The 23775-nt window shown below is 38.1% G+C and overlaps 1 protein-coding gene across 9 annotated transcripts in view; it reads left to right on the top strand.

Annotated features, from left to right (window-relative positions):
- The window catches only part of CDC14A (cell division cycle 14A), a 195742-nt gene that overhangs the window by 141759 nt on the left and 30208 nt on the right, over positions 1–23775 (top strand). For all 9 annotated transcript variants that reach the window (XM_059885067.1, XM_059885068.1, XM_059885063.1 and 6 more), the window contains one exon: positions 12069–12228. In XM_059885067.1, the coding sequence (XP_059741050.1) occupies positions 12069–12228 (160 nt within the window). The remainder of the gene's footprint in view (positions 1–12068; positions 12229–23775) is intronic.

Below are 23775 nucleotides of genomic sequence, written 5' to 3'. Positions count from 1 at the left end.
CCATTTTCTTAGTGCTACCATTTTACAAAGCTCTAATATATCAAAATCAGGATATTGACATTGGTACAGTTAAGATATAGATACAGTTAACATTCCCATCACTGCAAGAATCCCTCATGTTGCCTTTTTATAGCTACTCTCCCTTCCTTCCTGCCCACATCCCCTCCTTGACTCCTGACAACTGCCAATCTGCTCTTCCTTTACATATTGTCATCTCAAGAATGTTATATATATGGAATCATAGAGCATGTAACCTTTTGGACTTGGTGTTTTTCACTCAGTATGATTCTCTGGAGATTCCTCCAGATTGTTGCATGTATCAATAATTGTTCTTTTTAGTGGCTGAGTAGCATTCCAAGGCGGAGAAGGCAATGGCAACCCACTCCAGTACTCTTGCCTGGAAAATCCCATGGACAGAGGAGCCTGGTAGGCTGCAGTCCATGGGGTCGCGAAGAGTCAGATACGACTGACGACCTCACTTTCACTTTTCACTTTCATGCATTGGAGAAGGAAATGGCAACCCAGGCCAGTGTTCTTGCCTGGAGAATCCCAGGGACGGGGGAGCCTGGTGGGCTGCCCTATGGGGTCGCACAGAGTCGAACACGACTGAAGCGACTTAGCAGCAGCAGCAGCAGCAGCATTCCAAGGAAGGAATGTTCTACTGTTTGTTAACCATTTACCTGTTGAAGGACAACTGAACTGTTTCCAGTTTTCAGCTATTATGAATAAAGGTGCTGTAAATTTTCATGTACAGCTTTGTTCAAACATAAGTTTTCATTTCTCCTGGCTAAGTGCCCAAGAGTGCAGTTATTGGACTGTATGGTACCTGTTTACTTTTATAAGAAACTTGTCAAACTGTTTTCCAGTTTGGCTGTATCGTTTTGCATTTTCACCAGCAGTGTTTGAATGAATGAATTTCTTTTCATATTTGCGAGCATTTTCTTTTAGCCATTCTGATAGGTGTGTAATAATTGATCATTTTTCAGTTTGCATTAAAATTGTAATCGTCAGTAATAATGAACAACTTTCCACATACTTATTTGCCATCTTTATAATGTTTTGGTGAAGCATTTGTTCAAATCTGCCTATTCTTCATTTGTTTTCTTATTATTGAGTTTTGATAATTCTTTAATGTTCTGGGTGCTAGTCCTTTGTCTTATAAATGGTTTGCAAATATTTTCTCTCAGTCTGTAACTTGTCTTTTATATTCTAAATAGGATCTTTCACAGAGTAAAAGTTAAATTTTGATGAAGTCCAATTTATTAGTTTTTTCCTTTTTTTTAGCTCATGCTATTAGTACCAAATCTAAGATCTCTTTGATTAGGCATAGATCCCCTGAAGTTTATGACTCATTTTGAGTTAATTTTTGTGTAAGGTGTGAGACTCAGGTCAAGGTTCATTTTGTTTTTTGCCCATGGATTTCCAGTTATTCTGGCACCATTTGTTGAAAAGGTTACATTTTCTCCCTTAAATTGCTTTTACATCTCTGTTAAAAATTTCTTGTTGTTCAGTCGTAAGGCATGACCAACTCTTTGCGATCCCATGACTGCAGCACACCAGGCTTCCCTGTCGTTCACCATCTCCTAGAGCTTGCGCAAACTCATGTCCTTTGAGTTGGTGATGCCATCCAACCATTTCATCCTCTGTCACCCCCTTCTCCTCCTGCCCTCAATCTTTTCCAGTATCAAGGTCTTCAAAAATTAGATAGGCATATTTGTTTCTCTGTTCTGTTCCATTGATATATGTGTTCTTTATTCTGTTCCATTGATATATGTGTCTATTCTTCCTCCAGAACTGTACTCTGTTGATACTGTACTTATGTAGAGAGCCTTAACAGAAGAATGATTCCTCCCATTGTTCCTTCTTTAACAAAACTGTCTTAGCAATGCCAGTTCCTTTACTTTTCCATATAAATTTTAGAATAATCTTGTCCTTATCTATAAAAAAATATTGTTGCAATTTTGATACAAATGTGTTAAATCTCTGTATCAGTTTTGGGAGAATTGACATCTTTACTGTTGTTGAGTCTGCCAATCCATAAACACAGTATTTATTTCTTCATTTATTTTTATCTTCTTTGATTTCTTTCATCAGCATTGTTTAGCTTTCATCATATAAGTTCAGTTTTGTTAGATTTACACCTAAGTATTTAATTTTGTTAAGTGATTATCAGTGATACCTTTTTTCATTTCAGATTCCATGTAATAATTGCCCACATGTAGAAATGCAGTTCATTTTCTATCTATATTTATGTTGTATCCTGAAATTTAAGAGAGAGAGAGAAGGAGAATACGTATGTCAATTCCTGGGGATTTTTTGCATAGACAAGTGTGTCATCTACAAATAGGGAGAATTTTGTTTCCTTTCCAATTTCTATGTCTTTTACTGCTTTTTCTTCCCTTGGTGCACCACCTAGAAGTTGAATAATTGTGGTGAAAGCAGACATCCTTCCCTTGTTCCCAATCTTGATAGGGAGAAACATTTAGGCATTCGTGATGAAATCTTAGTTGGAGGTTTATCAAGTTGAGGAAGTTCCTCTTTATTTCTGAGAGTTCTTACAATGAGTGAGTGTTGAATTTTGTCAAATGCTTTTTCTGCATTGACTGATATGATCATGTGATTTTCTTCTTTAGCCTGTTAATATGGTAAATTACATTTAAAAAAATATTGAATGAGCCTTGCATCTCTGGAATAAACCTCATTTAATCTTGTAAGTGGGAACTTTGCAAATGTGATCAGGTAAAGGATCTCAAGGTGAAGAGATTATTCTGGTAGGTTGGGTGTAATCACAGGGACACAGGAGGAATCAGACAAGAAGGTTATGTAATGATGGAAACAGATTAGATTGAAGCTGGAGGAAGGGGCCATACACCAAGGAGTATGGGCAGCTACTGATGGCTGAAAAACACAAGGAAACAGATTTTCCCTTCATAGTTTCCAGAATGAACCAACCCTGCCAACAATTTGACTTTAGCTCAAATGGCACAAGTGGTAAAGAATCTACCAGCCTGCCAGTGCAGGAGACAACAGAGATGAGGGTTCGATCCCTGGATCCGGAAGATCCCCTGGAGGAGAAAATGGCATGCACTCCATTATTCTTGCCTGGAGAATCCCATGGACAGAGAATGCTGTAGCCCGTGGGGTCTCAAGGAGTTGGACATGACCGAGCATGCACACACACATACACAGTGAAACTGATGATAGACTCCTGCCATCCAGAACTGTGTGAAAGCAAACATGTGTTCTTCTGAGCCACTGGGTTTGTGGTAATTTGTGATAGCAGCTTTGTGCAGACAAGAAACTAATCCATATGTGCACATTGTGTAAATTTGTGTAGATAGTAAATATGTACAGTGAGGTACATAGATCCCAAATGTGCACTCGTGTATTCCAGACTTCTCTTATTCATCATGTTTCTACTTTGGAATATTTGATGTAGTTGAGTCCCATGATTGACATGTTATTTAAGGAAGATTGGGCTGCAGCAATGTATAAGATGAATTTAATGGAGGGAGATTAGAGTCAGAGAGGCTAAAAAGGAGACTGCTAAAATCCAGCAGATGGGGACTTGTCAAAGGGGCTACAAGTTAGACTGAAGAGTTAGAGATGGGCACGAGAGCCTTTCAAGGAGATAAATCTCGAGCTTTGAGGACTGACTAATGATATGAAAGATGAAGAGCTTTGAAGTGTGACTAATGGTATGAGAAATGAAGAGTGTGATGTCAATGATGACGCAAAAGCATGAATAAGTAACACGTTCATTAAGGAAGAAAGAAGAGGATTAAAAAGTTTTCTGATAGGTTTTCGCCTGTCAAAAATGACTGAACAAGTTAGAGGGATTGTATTCTTTCAGAAGTGAAAATTCCAATCAGTGCTTTTTAAGTAATGTTAATTCTAAATCTGTGACTTTATGAAAGCTATTTTCCACATTCTTCTAGTCCTTGAACTCCAAAATATGTCCAGGTGTTGATTTCTATGCCGTGAAGAAACCTTCCTCTCACGTCATCGGTGGTAAGAAAGATGTTTATTAGCATCCTTGTAGGCTGGTGAATTTATGTACTGGCAGATGAAGACATCTTTTTTGTTGTGGTCTGAAATTTTATATTTAAATTTTTTCTAGGATATAAGTAAAGCTATTTGCAAAACAACCATCAAGTGTTTTTCTTCTACTAAAAGCTCATGTTCTTAAGCTAAAAATACTATTCTGCACCCAAAATATGTCTTCTACCAAATATCCTCAAAGTTCTTAAAATGCTGCACAAACATGACTCTTATTACTAAGCCAGTCTAAACTCATCCTTCTCAGAGAGAGCCTGTAGAATATAGATAGTATATAGATGGGATCCGGAGAAGGCAATGGCACCCCACTCCAGTACTGTTGCCTGGAAAATCCCATGGACGGAGGAGCCTGGTAGGCTGCAGTCCATGGGGTCGCTAAAAGTTGGACACAACTGAGCAACTTCACTTTCACTTTTCACTTTCATGCATTGGAGAAGGAAATGGCAGCCCACTCCAGTGGTCTTGCCTGGAGAATCCCAGGGACGGAGAAGCCTGGTGGGCTGCCGTCTATGGGGTCGCACAGAGTCGGACACGACTGAAGCAACTTAGCAGCAGTAGCAGCAGCAGATGGGATCAGGCTGCTTTTATGGTTTAATGTTTGATTGAATCTTTGCTGTGTGGTAGTCTGCTGACTTCTTTAATGGTCGTGATCCATTAAAACTTTCATTCATTAGAAGGGGTCCTTGCAGGACAGGCATGCAGTTCCCATGGGGACTTTTAGCTCACAGAGATCTTTTACTTGTGGGTACTCATGTGATGTGGAGGAGATAGCAACCCACTCCAGTATTCTTGCCTGGAGAATTCCATGGACAGAGGAGCCTGGTGGGCTACAGTCTACAGGGTCGCACAGAGTCAGACATGACTGAAGCGACTTAGCATACGGGAACGCACCCATATGATGTATTGTTGTTTTTATGTTTTAATTTCCTCCCGAGACAATAAGAATGCAGAGCTTAAATCTGGACCCTACAGGGAGTTCTATCTTTGCACAGTAGAGCTTCCACTTTGAATGAAGTTATCTTTAAGGAATCAGTGTTGTGGTTGAACTTTTTTATTCTTAGATCCATAAATCAGAATTTGACTATTCTGTTATATCATAGATACTGGGCTTCTCTGGTGGCACTAGTGGTAAAGAATCTCCCTGCCGATACAGGAGATATAAGAGATGCGAGTTCAATCCCTGGGTCAGGAAGTTCCCCTGGAGGAGGGAATGGGAACCCACTCTAGTATTCTTGCCTGGAGAATCCCATGGACAGAGGAGCCTGGTGGACTATAGTTCATAGGGTGGCAAAGAATCAGACATGAGTAAAATGACTGAGCACATCATACATGTTTTCATTAACTTCCAGTAAAGTTGGATATTTTTCCACATTGTAATTTAGTTATAAGCCTTCAGTTGTCTGCAGTACTTCTCAGATAATAAGGTATCCAACACTCATTTGGGGATCTTGGGAAATGCGGTTTCTGGTTCAGGATATCTGGGGTGGGACTTGAGATTCTGTCTTTCTAACAACCTCCCAGGGAATTCGATGCTGCTGGTCAACCAGCTACATTGTATAACAAGGGTTTGTGGCTCATTTTTACTTGTAGCTTATGCAATATTTAGTTTGGTGCTTATGGCATTTGGTGAGTTTCACAACTGGATTGAGCCACTGAGTTTCACAACTGGGTTGAGCAACAAAAGAAATGAATAGTTCAACCATTGTTTTTCATTTCAGGAAATTACCAAAAATAAGATGAAGAAAACCTATCCAGAAAAATGGAAAAAATGCTTTAAAATGTCTAGCAATAACAGCTTGAATTTTAAATTATAATTTATTTATAGTATTTTTTAAAGATACATGGACTAGCTGAAGTAATATGGATTAAACTTCTTTTTAGTAATATCTTTTAAAGATTTGAGAACTTATCTTTCCTAAAATATGGAACTTAAAATCTGAAATATTGTGAACAAAGAATTTAAAATAATAATAGGCAATAATGTGGTTTGTTTATTAAAATAACAAGCACAGTGCATAGACTTGAGTTTGCACTATTTATTGGACAGTCAGGTTTTTTTGCAGTAACACTTGATTATATTGCTTTTCAATATTTACTGCTATATCATTTGATCTATTTATTGGCTCTCAGGTGACATTGAATCTACTGGATAACAAAAGTAAGTTTCTAATTCGGATCTAAGTAAAAAGGATAAGGGCTTCCCAGGTGGCCAGAGCAGGAGACGCAGAGACATGGGTTTGATCCCTGGGTCAGGAAGATCCTCTGGAGTAGGAAATGGCAATCTACTCCAGTGTTCTTGTCTAGAAAATTCCATGGACAGAGGAGCCTGGTTGGCTACAGTCCATGGGGTCTCGAAGAATCAGACATGACTAAGAGACTGAGCACGTACACACACACACACACACACACACACACACACACACACACAAAGGGTAAGGTTAAAAAGGAATTTTTGGCAATGGTGGCATCAGAAATTTGTCTTGAAATACTCATGTCAGTTACTGAAGATAGAAGATTGAATGATTTTTGTTTTGTTTCCTGTGTAAAAGGGTTAAAGTTGGGGAAAAAATGTAAACCATAAAACATTAAGTTTACCTACTAAGTTTGTATTTTGATATGTTACCAGCGCTCTAGTTCCTAATTGTGAGGTTCTAGATCCAACCAGTCCATTCTGAAGGAGATCAGCCCTGGGATTTCTTTGGAAGGAATGATGCTAAAGCTGAAACTCCAGTACTTTGGCCACCTCATGTGAAGAGTTGACTCATTGGAAAAGACTCTGATGCTGGGAGGGATTGGGGGCAGGAGGAGAAGGGGACGACAGAGGATGAGATGGCTGGATGGCATCGCTGACTCGATAGACGTGAATCTGAGTGAACTCCAGGAGTTGGTGATGGACAGGGAGGCCTGGTGTGCTGCGATCATAGGGTCGCAAAGAGTCGAACACGACTGAGCGACTGATCTGATCTGATCCCTAAATGTGAATTAGCTAGTGAATTGAATCCTTTTGGGGATTCCCTAAGTCATTTTTCCCCTCTCCTTTTGTATTTCAGAAGTAAGAACTTCCCCCATTCCCTCATAAATTCTTCCTAGTGAGCGAGTGAAGTTGCTCAGTCGTGTCTGACTCTTTTCGACCCCATGGACTGTAGCCCACCAGGCTCCTCTGTCCATGGGATTCTCCAGGCAAGAATACTGGAGTGGGTTGCCATTTCCTTCTCCAGGAGATCTTCCCAACCCAGAGAACAAACCCAGGTCTCCCACACTGCAGACAGATGCTTTAACCTCTGAGCCATCAGGGAAGCCCAAATTCTTCCTAAACATCTTCCTATTAAATCTTCCATTCATACAAGGTAAGAGTAGAACTTCTTGATTACCTATCTTGTTCCTACCTCCTGAATCTTGGGTACTGCTCTCTAGTCTGTCTTCCTTTGATATCAAGTTAGACCATTTCATTAGCCCAGTTCTTTAAACCAGGAACTGCTTGTTACCATAATAACAGAGCAGTTAGTGGAGTAGGCACACAGGGAAGGCTGGGGCTCAGGTCACAGCTGGAGGAGGCCCAAGTCGAGCTAGAGAGTTGGTTGAGTTTCTATATGAAATGACTAAATGGTGGCTTTGGATGGATACTGAGGTCGGGACTAGGTCATACTAGGAAAATATGTGTTGAGGATGGATAAAGAGGAAGCGTTATGGTGTGGAGATGGGATTAAGTTGCAGTCAGGGAAGTTTGGGAGAAGAGGTCAGCTACAAACAGAAGAAGTTGTACAACAATGGCTGCTACTGTTCTCTGAATTCAAAACCAAAAGTATCTACAACAAGGCAACTGAAAGGAGGTTTTCTAAAAGACTTGTGAAGATTTTATGTCATAATTAACTATGAATTGGCTTGTAATAAGTCTGAATTAATTCTTCTTTTTCTTATGTCCCAAGCTTGGCTGGCCCAAACCTGAATAACCCAGGGCCAAGACGTGGCCAAAACTAATGACCCCAGCACTGGCTACTTTTCTCAAGACTGTTCAAAGTCACTTCAAAGCACAAGTTCTTTTTTAGCAGAGGGTCAATTATGTCATGCTCTCTTATAAAATGCACTACTTTACTGGAGGATTTACTTTGAGTTGTTATATTAGCTTCATAGGATTTGATTTTTAAATGCTAACTACTTAAAAATACATGTTTTACTTCTTCTGTTTGAGATGAGGCTTTTAAGGTGTAATAGATACCACAATAAAAGCTAGCGTGGTTTCCACTGTCAGTATAAAAAGTATTTGCGTGAAGTTCTGCTTTTTCTTAAGGAGCACTTGAATATCGCATCGCTTAGCAACACACAAATCAGCTTTGACACCTTATTCATCTGTATTTTCAAGTTCAAATCAAGTCTTTCCACTGATGGGACAGATTGAGTCTTTTAAACTGAGCAAGTGAAAGGTGTCACTTTGTCATTTTCATCTTTAGGCTGGCAGCAGCAGCAGAGTTTTCACTTTATAACATTTCAGAATTAGAATTTTTTTCAATTTATCCTCTTGGGCCTTCCAGCGTCTTGCCTTACTTCCCCTCTCTGTGTTTTTTATACCTCAAGACCTTCTCAGGGTCTTCCCTTCAGTTTTGAGACCTAATGTGAATTTCTTAGTATGGCATGCAGAGCCCATTGTGAGCTGGTTCTCACCTCCTCTCCACTCCTGTGAAGGAGGCGGCCTTCAGCCAAGTTAAACAACCCAGTTTTCCATACATACAGTCTTTGCTATCATTGTTTCTTCAAGCCCATGTGGTTTTCTTTGTCAGGAGATACTCTTGCTGGCTAAGCCCTGCTCATCGTTCTAGATACTTCTGGATTCTCAGATAACTTGTGTCTGATTCTTTCAGTTTGAGTCAGGGGCCCCTTTCCCTAGGCTCCTAAGCAAATCATGGTCATAGGGCTTTACTATTGGATTTCAGTTGTTTATTTTTCACATACTAAACTGGAAATTTCTTGAGGGACAGGAATTCTGTCTTATCTGTATATTTATATCCTTTCTGTGTGTTTCATGTAGCTGATTTTTTCATTATCTGTGACAGGGCTGTCTTCTCTCCCTGTGAAGAAGCAATTCTTTATTACTAGGGTTTTGACCAGAGGCCCAAGGCCTCTACTATTTATGAATTTATTTTTTGAAGTATTTGTACAGTACCAAGGACTATGATTTTGTTCACTACTATTGGAAGGATGTAATATTCAAGCATCATATAAAGGTTATGCTGGATGTTAATAGTAAGTGAGAAAAGTTTGGAGGAGTGAAAAATTAAGGCAAGAATTTTTGAAAATGCAAAGTATCAGGAAGGCTATTCCATGATTTTATGAAGATTTCCACAAAGGAAGAAAAAGTTAAGAGTTTGTTTTGAATATATATTTTTACAACTGGTATAGAAGAGTTAAATATGATTCAGTGGTTATGCTAGCCTCATCAATGTATGCATCCTAAGTTCAGGAAATAATCCTTGAAAGTTTGCTTCCAAGAAGCAAAAAAAAAAAATTCCCATGGTAGAAGGTAGATATTGCCATACTCCCTAGCAAATTGGTGTGTATCGATATCTGGAATTTTAATTTTATTCATATATTTAAAAATTCACCATATTTTTATTTTAAAATTTAATCTAGTTAGAAACATGGTTTAACCTAGTTTTGATTTTAAAACAATGTTAGGAATGATAAGTTAGTCTTATATATGGACAACATATTTTATATCTATACTAGCTATCTATATCTAAATACTTATATCCATAAAGGCTGTCTCAGAAATTATATCTAAAGGCATTTCTTCTCTCTTTTGCTTTATTTGAAAAATATTGAAAAGTGAACAAAAGGTAAAAGAAAAATAAAACTTATTCTTTGAAAGTGAAAAAATGAAAGTAAGTTGCTCAGTTGTGTCTGACTCTTTGCAACCCCATGGACTATACAATCCTTGGAATTCTCCAGGCTAGAATGCTGGAGTGGGTAGCCTTTCCGTTCTCCAGGGGATCTTCCCAACCCAGAGATCAAACCCAGGTTTCCCACATTGCAGGTGGATTCTTTACCAGTTGAGCCACAAGAGAAACCCAAGAATACTAGAATGGGTAGCCTATCCCTTCTCCAGTGGATCTTCCTGATCCAGGAATCAAACTGGGGTCTCCTGCATTGCAGGGGGATTCTTAACAACTGAGCTATCAGGGAAGCCTTGAAAGTAGGGTAGGATATTATATTTAAATAAAGAATGCCCCTCCTCAACCGTTCAGTTGCACCCTATGCTGTTAAAATTTTGGCATTTTTTTCTCCTGACTTCTAAAGGTGCTCTTGTTAAGACAGTGTAGTAATGTACTGCTTGCTATCTTTTATGGTAACAACTTTTAAGAGTTCCTTTTCAAACTTACTCTATCTTTGTTCTGCTTTGATCTATATTTTTATTTATTTTCAAACCTTTTTTTTTTTAACAAAGGCAAACAGCACATTGTTTTTTTTAAAAAGTCCAAAAGTGTAGACATTGGGAAGTAGAAAGCAAAGTTTCCTTTGTTACCATTCTTGAGGATAACTCATTAATATTTTGGCATATAATCTTCTAAATAACTGTGAACTGTGAATTGTAACATTTTTCATTTTTTCCCCAAAAGATAGGATCACACTTTCCACACTCTGTCACCTAATTTTTCATTCACTAATGTCTTGTTTCATGGCCACTCTTCCCTGTCACCACATGTAGGGCCATCCCAGGCTTTTTTGACTGTATTATAATTCACAGAATAGCTTTACTATAATTTAATAAACCTGTTGTCCACTACATGCCTCAATTATTTTACTATTACAAATAATATTGTATCAAGCATGTTTATATCTTGTACACAAGTGAATATTTCTGTAGTATGATGCCTAGGTATGTATTTGCTTGGTTGGAGGGGTTGCATATGTAAATTTTGCTGTAATTTAAAGGTTAACTTCTTCAAGATTCTCAACAATTTTTAACCATAAACACTAACATTCTGATTTGGGAATAAACTTTGTTTAGAAGGAAAGACGGATTCCTTTCCTGAAGGCCCAATGAGACAGGACATTTCAGGGAGGGTTGTTTTTCCTCTCATGTTTTAACCTGAATTTTCTGTGATATGTGGAACTTTTGAGAGAAAGTATTACTGGGTCTTCCTGTTGCCTCAAGAAAGAAATCTATGTTCTTATTGGTGACATCTCCTTGATAATGTTATTATTTCATTACTTGTTGGTATTCCTTATGATGAACTATTATGTTTTTAGTTGAATTCTAATCTGTACAGTATGATATAATATGGAACATGGGGGCGTATGAAGGTGACCCCATCAATAAAAATAGTAGCCCAAAATTGTCATTTTGCTTACACATTTTAAATTATTTTTTTATAGCCTTGAAGATAGTTGTAAATATGCCCTGTTTGAATAAAGGGAAGCTTGTAGATGAACGTCAACTACATTTTCTTTTTCCCAAAAGATAATCAATTTGAGGCTATAAACCTTATTTTTAGATCGTAAGAGTGGGTTTGTAAAGTTATACGTTCATGACTTTTTATGATACCACATACAATTATGTGTGTGTTTAGTACTTTTTAAGGTGATATCTCCATCTAACTTAAGTTCATTCACCTATATCTTTGAGTCCATTTCACTCCAGCTATTTTCACAAATATATCAAATTGCTATTTTAGAAATATATTACAGATTTTAAATTAATATTTAAAAGAGAAATTAGCTCATAGACTTTATTACTGTGGAAGTTGTTCTAAGCATCTAAGAACCTTAAAAGTCAACCCATGTAGGACTATACAGACATATATTGAAAGAAGGGTGTTTGTGTTTAATATAGAACTTTATTTTGTCATTCAGAAAATGACTTTATTTTCTTTATTCCAAGACTTCATAATCTTTCTAGTCTGATTTGCAAATATCTGTCTGCTATATCTTTTTGTCTATGAGATGTCATATTTCTGAAGAGATGATAGTCATTCATTTTAAAAATGATTATTATTTTTTTCTCCTTTTTACAGGAAACAGGCATCACTATGGGTCCAAGGAGACATTTTCCGATCCAAACTGAAAAATAGACCATCCAGTGAAGGAAGTATTAATAAAATTCTTTCTAGCTTGGATGATATGTCTATTGGTGGAAACTTATCTAAAATACACAACATGGAGAGATTTGGAGAGGTGAGTTGTTTTCCAGGAAGATTTTCCTATCTCCTTAAGACTGACATTCTGCATGTCTTCATTTTTCAGTTGAACACATATAACATAGTCGTATCTCTTCTCTAAATGATGACAGTACTAAATTTTTAGGTGTAGAGGCACCACCTATAAAGCAAGAATAAATGCGAAGAAAGCAATTATCCTTACAAGAAAAAAAGCTGTAATTTAAGGAGTACAATTATAAAGGAGTCTACTCTGGTTTGGAAACTACTTGCTAAAGCGAAATTGAAAAGCAGACTTTCTATTTGAAAATGGAAATAGATATTAATCAGAAAAATCTTAATGTGATAATTGGATAGTACATATCACAAATGATACATTGCAACCTCAAATACATGATTTCTAAAGTAAGTCCAGAGTTGAAAGCATAACCAGGGGCAATTTTTTTTTTTGAGACTCCAGTAGAAGCAAACCACTTTAAATAGTTGACATACATAGTCTGATTTAATCTGCATAACTAGAGATTAAGTGAGTTAGGCAACATTATCTCTATGTTATCATAGGAAATTGAATATTAGAGAAATTCTAATCTTAGTGTTAGAAACATAATTCAATCCAGGTCTATCTGATTTTAAATCTGTATTTTTTTCTATTATACCTCCTATGTCTGAATAAAAATGGTAGTGATTTACTAAGAATTTTCTTGCCTGGAGAATCCCAGGGACAGAGGAGCCTGGTGGGCTTCCGTCTATGGGGTCGCACAGAGTCAGACACGACTGACGCGACTTAGCAGCAGCAGCAGCAGCAGGCTCATGGGTATTCTTGGAACTAAAAACAACCTGGAAATAATTTGTTCTAATTTTTTACCTTGTGTGGATCAGAAACCTGAGTTGCGTAAAATTCTATACTTGCTCAAGGTTACAGAGTTTTTAAGTAGTGGAACCACCTTCAGAGCAGGTAGTCTAGCTGCTAGTTTAGCTTTTTCTATCACAATATGACTACGGGCTTCCTAGATGGCTCAGTGATGAAGAATCCACCTTCCCATGTAGGAGATGTGGGTTGGATCCCTGGTTCAGGAAGATCCCCTGGAGGAGGAAATGGCAACCCACTCCAGTACTCTTGCCTATAAAATTCCATGGACAGAGAAGCCTGGTGGGCTACCATCCATGGGGTCACAAAAAATCAAACATAACAGAGTGAGCATGTGCTCACGCATCACAGTATTGACTAAGGCGAAGGTAAGCACCTGGTTTATATTTATTTTTATGTCCCTAAAGGGGCAGGAAAGCTATTAAAATATTTAAGCAGCAAGTGCAGATGTACATTCTATTAGGCAGTGACAAGGGCCTCGAACAGGCTTAGCCCTCGAGGATGGAAGGAATGTATCATAGCTTTGTTAGGTCAGCAGATGGCAACCCAAACAGATTTGTTTTTTCAGGAATCTGTTTGATTCAGGAAATCAAACAGATATCCTTTCACCAGGAAAGATAATGAGAGTGTTTGGAGATAGGGAGAGTGTTTTCTTCAAGAGGAAGCATGGAGACTGCTGGAGGAACTTAGTTTTCAAGCCTGGGGTCTGTTCTCCAGGACAGTCACCAATGAAGTGGCTGAGTTTAGTGGTTTGACCAGGCGTAAATCTTTTTAGCCAAGGTCGCGTTGACATTCAGAGCCTTTGGAGACCTTTTCTTGTCTTTGTGTTATAGTTTGACCTTTTCAAAGCAAACAGAAAGGATATGGACTGTCATTTTAGTGAGATAATATAGCTAAACAAGAAGGTCAGCATTTCCTCTTCAGGTTGAGTTCAAGTAAATAAGACTTTTGAGTATGGCTTCTGAAGAGGTACATGTGAAAACTGTCTGTCTATCTAAGAAATACATTTATCTTGCAGAAACATAATGCTCTTACTATTATAATCTGTATTATTGACATCTGATAGTTAGAACATTTGTTCTCATACTTTTTTGGAACCCAACTTGTTGAACTTGAGATCAGTGAACATTGATTTATCACTGAAAGGGTGATGAATGCAGTATGATTGAAATTCAAAATACCAGTTTTAAATATGAACATATATTCAGATGTTGGCTGTTTTACCTCCTTCCTCTTTTCAGTACCCCTCAAATTAATTACTTTAGTTCTCATTCAGAAGTGCTGTTAGTTTTGAAATTAGAGGACAGAAATGAAAGGGTTCAGAAATACTAGGGAATGATGGTGTGGTTAAGATTGTAGGCATGACATATCTATAGGTTTATAGTTAGCTGACCACTTTATAGTTAGCTGACGCTTTGTGTAAACACCTCTTATGATTCTCAGTCTTTTTATTGCCATGCTTATCTGGTGCTGTCTCCATGAATAGGGGGAGTTAGTTTACTCAAGGGAGTATATATGAGTTAGTGATTTCTTTATCATTCTTGTAATTGGGAAAATACTTTAAGAATGCTGCAAAAGTTTTAATAACGTGTTTCAAGTTCTATACCAACATTCAGGATAGAAGCCCATGGAAACCCTGGATATATTTAAGTTTATGTACAAAGAAATTGCAAAAGGCAATAATCTTCTAAAGGTGTTTTTATTTTTTAAAGTCAGACTGAAAGCAGAAATAGCAAATTATCTTTTGATTTCCAGGCCTACAGGAATTTTCCTGTGATTGGTTATTAGGAAGCTTAGGAAACTCTGTAGTTACCTGATTTGGAGAGCTTGAATGTGTAGTTTTCCAGTGCTTATAGGGTGAGTAAAAGGAAAATAATCAGAAGTATCAACTGGAATGCTTCAGGCCATAGTAATGGAATAGGCTATGGCTTTAATGAATTCTCTTGGTCTGCTCAGGGTTAAGAGAAACCTTTTAAAAACAGGTTTTACCTTCATTGAACGTGGTTGTTAGTACTGGCTAGGCACTATGAAATATACTTGACGGATATGTGCGGGTCTGGAGTGGGCTCCCTGCTCCACGCCCCTGTCTTTGCACGGCCCTTTTCCTCATGGTCCTTACTCGCCTTCCTTGCTGGGTGCAATCGTGTCTATCTATCTGCCTTCATCATAATTCTACTCCTAGCCCACAAGGACTTTGTAAATATTACCTGAATGAACAAAGACCGACAGTTTCACAGAAACCAAATAAGAATACAGACATGAAATTGGGAATAATAATTCAAGCTATCCAAGGGTTTATTTTTCTGGGCTCGAAAATCACTACAGATGGTGACTGCAGCCATGAAATTAAAAGACGCTTACTCCTCGGAAGGAAAGTTATGACCAACCTAGATAGCATATTCAAAAGCAGAGACATTACTTTGCCAACAAAGGTTCGTCTAGTCAAGGCTATGGTTTTTCCTGTGGTCATGTATGGATGTGAGAGTTGGACTGTGAAGAAGGCTGAGCGCCGAAGAATTGGTGCTTTTGAACTGTGGTGTTGGAGAAGACTCTTGAGAGTCTCTTGGACTGCAAGGAGATCCAACCAGTCCATCCTGAAGGAGATCAGCCCTGGGATTTCTTTGGAAGGAATGATGCTGAAGCTGAAACTCCAGTACTTTGGCCACCTCATGCGAAGAGTTGACTCATTGGAAAAGACTCTGATGCTGGGAGGGACTGGGAGCAAGAGGAGAAGGGGACGACAGAGGATGAGACGGCTGGATGGCATCACTGACTCGATGGATGTGAGTCTGGGTGAACTCCGGGAGTTGGTGATGGACAGGGAGGCCTGGAATGCTGCGATTCATGAGTCGGACACGACTGAGCGACTGATCTGATCTGATCTGATCTGATCCAAGGGTAGCACATACTCAAATACAAAATAGTACCAGTGATAAGTGCTCGTTTTGATCATCAGTGGCCTTAGGATCCGTTGTGCATTGGGCTTATAAAAAATGGCTTTAAGGGACTTCCCTGGAGGCCCAGTGGTTAAGACTTCACCTTCCACTGCAAAGGGTGTGTGTTCAGTCCCTGGTTGGGGAGCTGATATCCCACATGCCTCCTGGCCAAAAAACCAAAACATAAAACAGAAATAATCCTGTAACAAATTCAATAAAGACTTTAAAAAATGGTTTCAAGAAGATGAAATTTAATGCACCTTATTTAAAGTGCCAGATATATAAGGAGTTAAATGAGCTTACAAGGCAACAACAATAGCAACCTAAACAGTGCCTACTATGTGCCTGGCAGTGTTCTAAGCACTTAACATGGATTAAATTTAGTCCTTACAACAGCTGTATGGAATAGGCACCTTTCCTAGGTCCATTTTACAGATGACATAACTGAGGCAGAGGAAGCCACCTGCCCAACATCACAAAGTAGAGTGGAGCTGTCATTTGAACCCAGGGACTCCAGAGTTAGCCCCCAACGCTAAGGCCTCTGACTGTACCCCGCTGCCTGTCCATGGGTTCTTCTGTGTGGCTCTAGTACGTAACCTTAGCCAGTCTGTCCTCAGAAATTTCCCTTGCAATCACTGTTGTTTCTATCCTTTTCTTTTCCTACTCCAGGGTGATAGTCCAGTATTAGCACATCAGTCAGTATATACTCTTGACTTAGAGATATTAATTAGGTACAGGTGCTGCTGATGTTTGGCCGAGTTCACATAAATTGACAGTCAGATAAATGAGAATGTGGTGCTTTAATTACCTCACCAGTTACTATGATTTATAAATATCCCCATGAACAGGGTATATCTTAGAAATCTATGAAATACAAATTGAATCTCTAAGGCCCTACCTTTAAGCACCTTTCTTTCTACTCGTAAGTCCACTGAGACATTCCAGGTCCAATCTGAGAGCTGCTGTGATCCACCAGAGGCTGTCAGTCAGGGGAGATTTACCATTTGGGGAGCTCACCCAGGCTGTGCTGTTGAAGGAGTGCTGGTGTCTGTGTGTGGCTAGAGGTGGAAGGTCACAAGGCAGTGGTCCAGGTGATAGAGGTCTGAACCAGTGGCAGGAAAAAGGAGGAAAGATGAATTTGGGTTGTTTTTGGTCAGTCATCTAGTCATGTCTGACTGTTTGCGACCCCACGGATTCCAGCATGCCAGGCTTCCCTGTCCTTCACCATCTCCCAGAGCTTGCTCAAATTCATGTCCACCGAGTCGGTGATGCCATCTGACCGTCTTGTCCTCTGTTGTCCCCTTCTTCTACCTTCAATCTTTCCAAGCATCAGGGATGAATCAGGGGGGCTCTGATAAATCCAAATTTTTTGTTGATCAGAAACAACTTATGAAGATGACCTCTTTGCCTTTCCCCAACTTTTATATCTCATAGGTTTAACATCTGAGAGCTGAAAAGAATTTTAGAGATGACCCAGTCATTTTTCCTGGCCAAATCATTTAAATCTGCAAAAAAATGCTATTTTCGTCTTTTTCTTTCAGTCCCTTGACTTCTATTTTTACTTGTTTCTATTTCAAACTCTCCTTTTATGTCATTTTTCTATTATAACTCTTCCATCTTATTCCATAGTGTGCTATATTTCATCTAAAAGATCTTTTCTTAATGGCTTACACAACGACCTCCCTAGTAGCTTTCTCTTTTATTAATATGTTGGTCAGTAATTTATCCAACTGAAATTTGTGGGCACAATTTATTTGATTTTGGTTTTCATCTTGTCTGTATATAGTGGACAAATTGTAGAATAAAGTACATCTTCATATTTTATGCTATTATTTGCTCTTTAGCTAGACCATTACCTGTTAATAAGAATAGCTTAAAAGTTTTTTTATATTAATTTATTTTTTATTGAAGGATAATTGCTTTACAGAATTTTGCTGTTTTCTGTCAAACCTCAACATGAATCAGCCATAGGTAGACATATATCCCCTCTCTTTTGAACCTCCCTCCTATCTCCCTCCCTATCCTACCCCTCTAGGTTGATACAGAGACCCTGTTTGAGTTTCCTGAGCCATACAGCAAATTCCCGTTGGCTATCTGTTTTACATACAGTAATGTAAGTTTCCATGTTACTCTTTCTGTACATCTCATCCTCTCCTCTCCTCTCCCCATGTCCATAAGTCTGTTCTCTATGTCTTCTTCTCCATTGTTGGCCTGTAAATAAATTCTTCAGTACCATTTTTTTAGATTCCATATATATGCATTAGAATATGGTATTTATCTTTCTCTAACTCACTTCACTCTATATAATAGGTTCTAAGTTCATCCACCTCATTAGAACTAACTCAAATGCATTTCTTTTTATGACTGAGTAATATTCCATTGTGTATATGTACCACAACTTCTTTATCCATTCATCTGTTGATGAACATCTAGGTTGCTTCCCTGTTCTAGTGATTGTAAATAATGCTGCATTGAACATCGGGATATATGTGTCTCTTTCAATTTTGGTTTCCTCAGGGTGTATGCTTATCAGTGGGATTACTGGGTCATATGATGGTTTTATTCTTTGTCTTTTAAGGAATCTCCACACTGTCTTCCATAGTGGCTTTATCAATTTACATTTCCACCAACAGTGTAAGAGCGTTCCCTTTTCTCCACACCCTCTCCAGCATTTATTGTTTGTGGACTTTTTGATGAGGGCCATTCTGACTGGTGTGAGGTGATATCTCATTGTAGTTTTGATTTGTATTTCTCTAATAATGAGCGATATTGAGCATCTTTTCATGTGTTTCTTAGCCATGTGTATATCTTCTTTGGAGAAATGTCTGTTTAGGTCTTTTTCCCACTTTTTGATTGGGTTGTTTGCTTTCTGGTATTGAGTTGTATGAGCTGCTTCTATATTTTGGAAATTAATTGTTTGTCAGTTGTTTCATTTGCTATTATTTTCTCCCATTCTGAGGATTGTCTTCTCACCTTGCTTATAGTTTCCTTTGCTATGCAAAAGCTTTTAAGTTTAATCAGGTCCCACTTGTTTACATTTGTTTTTATTTCCATTACTCTAGGAGGAGGGTCATAGAGGATCTTGCTTTGATTATGTCATCAAGTGTTCTGCCTGTGTTTTCCTCTAAGAGTTTTGTAGTTTCTGTTCTTACATTTAGGTCTTTAATCCACTTTATCTTTGTGCATGGTGTTAGGAAGTATTCTAATTTCATTCTTTTACATGGAGCTGTCCAGTTTTCCCATCACCATTTATTGAAGAGGCTGTCCTTGCCCCATTGTATATTCTTGCCTCTTTTGTCAAAAATAGGGTACCCAGAGGTGCATGGGTTTATCTCTAGGCTTTCTATCTTGTTCCATTGGTCTACATTTCTGTTTTGGGGCCAGTACCATACTGTCTTGATGACTGTAGCTTTGTAGTATAATCTAAAGTCAAGAAGGTGATTCATCAAGCTCCATTCTTCTTTGTCAAGACTGCTTTGGCTATTTGGGGTCTTTTGTGTTTCCATATGAATTGTGAAATTTTTTGTTCTAGTTCTGTGAAAAATGCCATTGGTAATTTGATAGGGATCACATTGAATCTGTAGATTGTGTTTGGTAGTATAGTCATTTTCACAATATTGATTCTTCCTACCCAGGAACATGGAATATCTCTCCATCTGTTTATGTCATCTATTTCTTTCATTAGTCTTACAATTTTCTGTGTACAGTTCTTTTGTCTCTAGGTAAGTTTATTCCTATATATTTAATTCTTTTTGTTTCAGTGGTGAATGGGATTGGTTCCTTAATTTCTCCTTCTGATTTTTCATTGTTAGTATATAGAAATGCAAGTGATTTCTGTGTATTGATTTTGTATCCTGCAACTTTGCTAAATTCACTGATTAGCTCTAGTAATTTTCTGTTACTATCTTTAGGGTTTTCTATGTACAGTATCATGTCATCTGCAAGCAGTGAGAGTTTTACTTCTTTTCTGAACTGGATTCCTTTTATTTCTTTTCTTCTCTGATTGCTGTAGCTAGGACTTCCAGAACTATGTTGAATAATAATGGCAAAAATGGACCCCCTTGTCTTGTTCCTGCTCTTAGGGGAATGCTTTCTGTTTTTCACCACTGAGAATAATGTTTGCTGTATGCTTATCATATATGGCCTTTACTATGTTGAGGTAGGTTCCTTCTATGCCCATTTTTTGAAGAGTTTTAATCATAGGTGCTGAATTTTGTCAAAGCTTTTCTATTGAAATTATCATATGGTTTTTATCTTCCAATTTGTTAATATGGTGTATCACATTGATTGATTTGCATATATTGAAGAATCCTTGCATCCCTGGAATAAACCCAACTTGATCATTGTGTATGAGCTTTTTGATGTGTTGCTGAATTCTGTGCTAAAATTTTGTTTATGATCATTGCATCTATATTCATCAGTGATATTAGTGTGTAGTTTTCTTTCTGTGTGTTGTCTTTGTCTGGTTTTGGTATCAGGGTGATGGTGGCCTCATAGAATGAGTTTGGAAGTGTTCCTTCCTCTGCAATTTTTTGAAAGAGTTTTAGAAGGATAGGCATTAGCTCGTCTCTAAATGTTTAATAGAATTCTCCTGTGAAGCCACCTGGTCCTGGGCTTTTGTTTTTTGGGAGATATTTTTTTAATCACAGCTTCAATTTCAGTGCTTGTAATTGGGTTGTTCATAATTTCTATTTCTTCCTGGTTCAGTCTTGGAAGATTGAACTTTTCTAAGAATCTGTCCATTTCTTCCAGGTTATCTATTTTATTACCATATTGCTAAGTCACTTCAGTCGTGTCAGACTCTGTGTGACCCCATAGATGGCAGCCCACCAGGCTTCCCCGTCCCTGGGATTCTCCAGACAAGAACACTGGAGTGGGCTGCCATTTCCTTCTCCAATGCATGAAAATGAAAAGTGAAAGTGAAGTCGCTCAGTCGTGTCCGACCCTCAGTGACCCCATGGACTGCAGCCTGCCAGGCTCCCCCGTCCATGGGATTTTCCAGGCAAGAGTACTGGAATGGGGTGCCATTGCCTTCTCCGTTATTAGTTGTTCATAATAGTCTCTTATAATCCTTTGTATTTCCGCATTGTCTGTTGTAACCTCTCCTTTTTCATTTCTAATTTTGTTGATTTGATTCTTCTCTCTTTTTTTCTTGATGAGTCTGGCTACAGGTTTGTCAATTTTGTTTATCTTCTCAAAGAACCAGCTTTTAGTTTTGTTAATCTTAACTGTTGTTTCTTTCATTTCTTTTTCATTTATTTCTGCTTGTATCTTTTTGATTTCTTTCCTTCTACTAATTTGAGGGGTGTTTTTTGTTCTTTTTCTGGTTGTTTTAGGTGTAAAGTTAGGTTGTCTATTTGATGTTTTTCTTGTTTCTTGAGGTAGGATTGTATTGCTATAAACCTCCCTCTTAGAACTGCTTTTGCTGCATCCCATAGGTTTTGAGTTGTCATGTTTTCATTGTCATTTGTTTCTAGACATTTTTTTGAGTGCCCTTTTGATTTCTTCACTAACCTGTTGGTTATTTAGAAGCGTGTTGTTAGTCTCCACGTGTTTGTGTTCCTTACACTTTTCTTCTTGTAATTGATATCTAGTCTCATAGCATTGTGGTTGGAGAAGATGCTTGATACGATTTCAGTTTTCTTACATTTCCTGAGGTTTGATTTGTGACCCAAGATGTGGTCTATCCTGGAGAATGTTCCATGTATGCTTGAGAAGAAGGTGTATTCTTCTGCATTTGGATGAAATGTCCTGAAGATATCAATGAGATCCATGTCATCTAATGTATCACTTAAGATTTGTGTTTCCTTATTAATTTTCTGTTTTGATGATCTGTCCATTGGTGTGAGTGGGGTGTTAAAGTCTCCTACTATTAATGTGTTACTGTCAATTTCTCCTTTTATGTCTGTTAGTGTTTGTCTTATGTATTGAGGTGCTTCTATGTTGGGTGTGTAGATATTTACAATTGTTATGTCTTCCTCTTGCATTGATTGATCCCTTGATCATTATGTAGAGTCCTTCCTTATCTCTTGTAATCTTCTTTATTTTAAGGTCTATTTTGTCTGATATGAAGATTGCTGTTCCAGCTTTTTTGCTTCCCATTTGCATGGAATATATTTTTCCATCCTCTCACTTTCAGTCTATATGTGTCTTGAGGTCTGAAGTTGGTTTCTTGTAGACAGCATATATATGGGTCTTGTTTTTGTATCCTTTCAGCCAGTCTGTGTCTTTTGGTTGGAGCATTTAACCCATTTACATTTAAAGTAATTATTGATATATATGTTCCTCTTCCATTTTCTTAATTGTTTGGGGTTGATTTTGTAGATCTTTGTTCCTCTCTTGTATTTCTTGACTATGTAAATACCTTTAATATTTGTTGTAAAACTGGTTTGATGGTACTTTTGCTTGTCTGAAGAGCTTTTTATTTCTCCATCAATTCTGAATGATATCCTTGCCAGGCACAGTAATCTTGGTTGTAGATTTTTCCCTTTCAGTACTTTAAATATATCCTGCCATTCCCTTCTGGCCTTCAGAGTTTCTGGTGAAAGATCAGCTGTTAAATATATGTTTCCCTTGTATGTTACTTGTTGCTTCTCCCTTGCTGCTTTTAATATTCTTTCTTTGTGTTTAGTCTTTGTTAGTTTGATTAGTATGTGTCTTGGTGTGTTTCTCCTGGGGTTTCCTGTATGGGACTCTGTGCCTCTTGGACTTGATTGACTATTTCCGTTTTCATGTTGGGGAAATTTTAAACTATAATCTCTTCAAAAAATTTTTCATACCCTTTCTTTTTCTCTTCTTCTGGGACCCCTATAATTCAAATGTTGGTGTGTTTGATATGGTCAGGTCTCTGAGACTGTCCTCAGCTCTTTTCATTCTTTGTCCTTTATTCTGCTCTTCAGAAGTTAGTTCCACCATTTTATCTTCCAGCTCACTGATTCGTTCTTCTGCTTCAGATATTCTGCTATTGATTCCTTCTAGAGTATTTTTAATTTCAGTAATTGTGTTATTTGTCTCTCTATGTTTATTCTTTAATTCTTCTAGGTCTTTGTTAATTGATTCTTGCATTTTCTCCATTTTGTTTTCAAAAGTTTTTGATCACCTGTACTATCATTATTCTGAATTCTTTTTCAGGTAGTTTGTCTGTGTCCTCTTCATTTATTTGGACGTCTGTGTTCCTAGTTTATTCCTTCATTTGTGCAGTATTTCTCTGCCTTTTTATTTTTATTTTTTTAACTTATTGTGTTTGATGTCTCTTTTTCCCAGGCTTCAAGGAAAGTTGAATTCTTTCCTTGAAGAAGGTTGAATTCTTTCTTCCGTTTGGTTTCTGCCCTCCTAAGGTTGGTCTGGTGGTTTGTGTAAGCTTCATATAGGGTGAGATTTGTGCTGAGTTTTTGCTTGTTTGTTTGTTTTTCCTCTGATCGGCAAGGCTGAGTGAGGTGGTAGTCCTGTCTGGTGATGTATTTCTGTTTTGTCTGTTGTTTCGATGGGCGTCCTGCACAGGGTGCTACTGGTGGTTGGGTGATGCCGGGTCTTGTATTCAAGTGGTTTCCTTTGTGTGAGTTCTCACTATTTGATACTCCCTAGGGTTAGTTCTCTGGTAGTCAGGGGTCTTGGAGTCAGCGCTCCCACTCCAAACACTCAGGGCTTGATCTCTGTGGTGCTGCTCAGCAGCAGGCACAGCGGCCCCAGCAGCCACATGGCATGGCTGCCACTCCCACTGCCTGCTGCCACCCAAGAATATCTTTTAAAATGCTCTTTCTTT

The sequence above is a fragment of the Bos taurus genome, chromosome 3 (genome assembly GCF_002263795.3).
Source record: "Bos taurus isolate L1 Dominette 01449 registration number 42190680 breed Hereford chromosome 3, ARS-UCD2.0, whole genome shotgun sequence".
In the NCBI taxonomy this organism is placed as follows: Eukaryota; Metazoa; Chordata; class Mammalia; order Artiodactyla; family Bovidae; genus Bos; species Bos taurus.
Note: the sequence above shows the minus strand (reverse complement) of the source record. Positions and strands in the feature narration are given on the sequence as shown.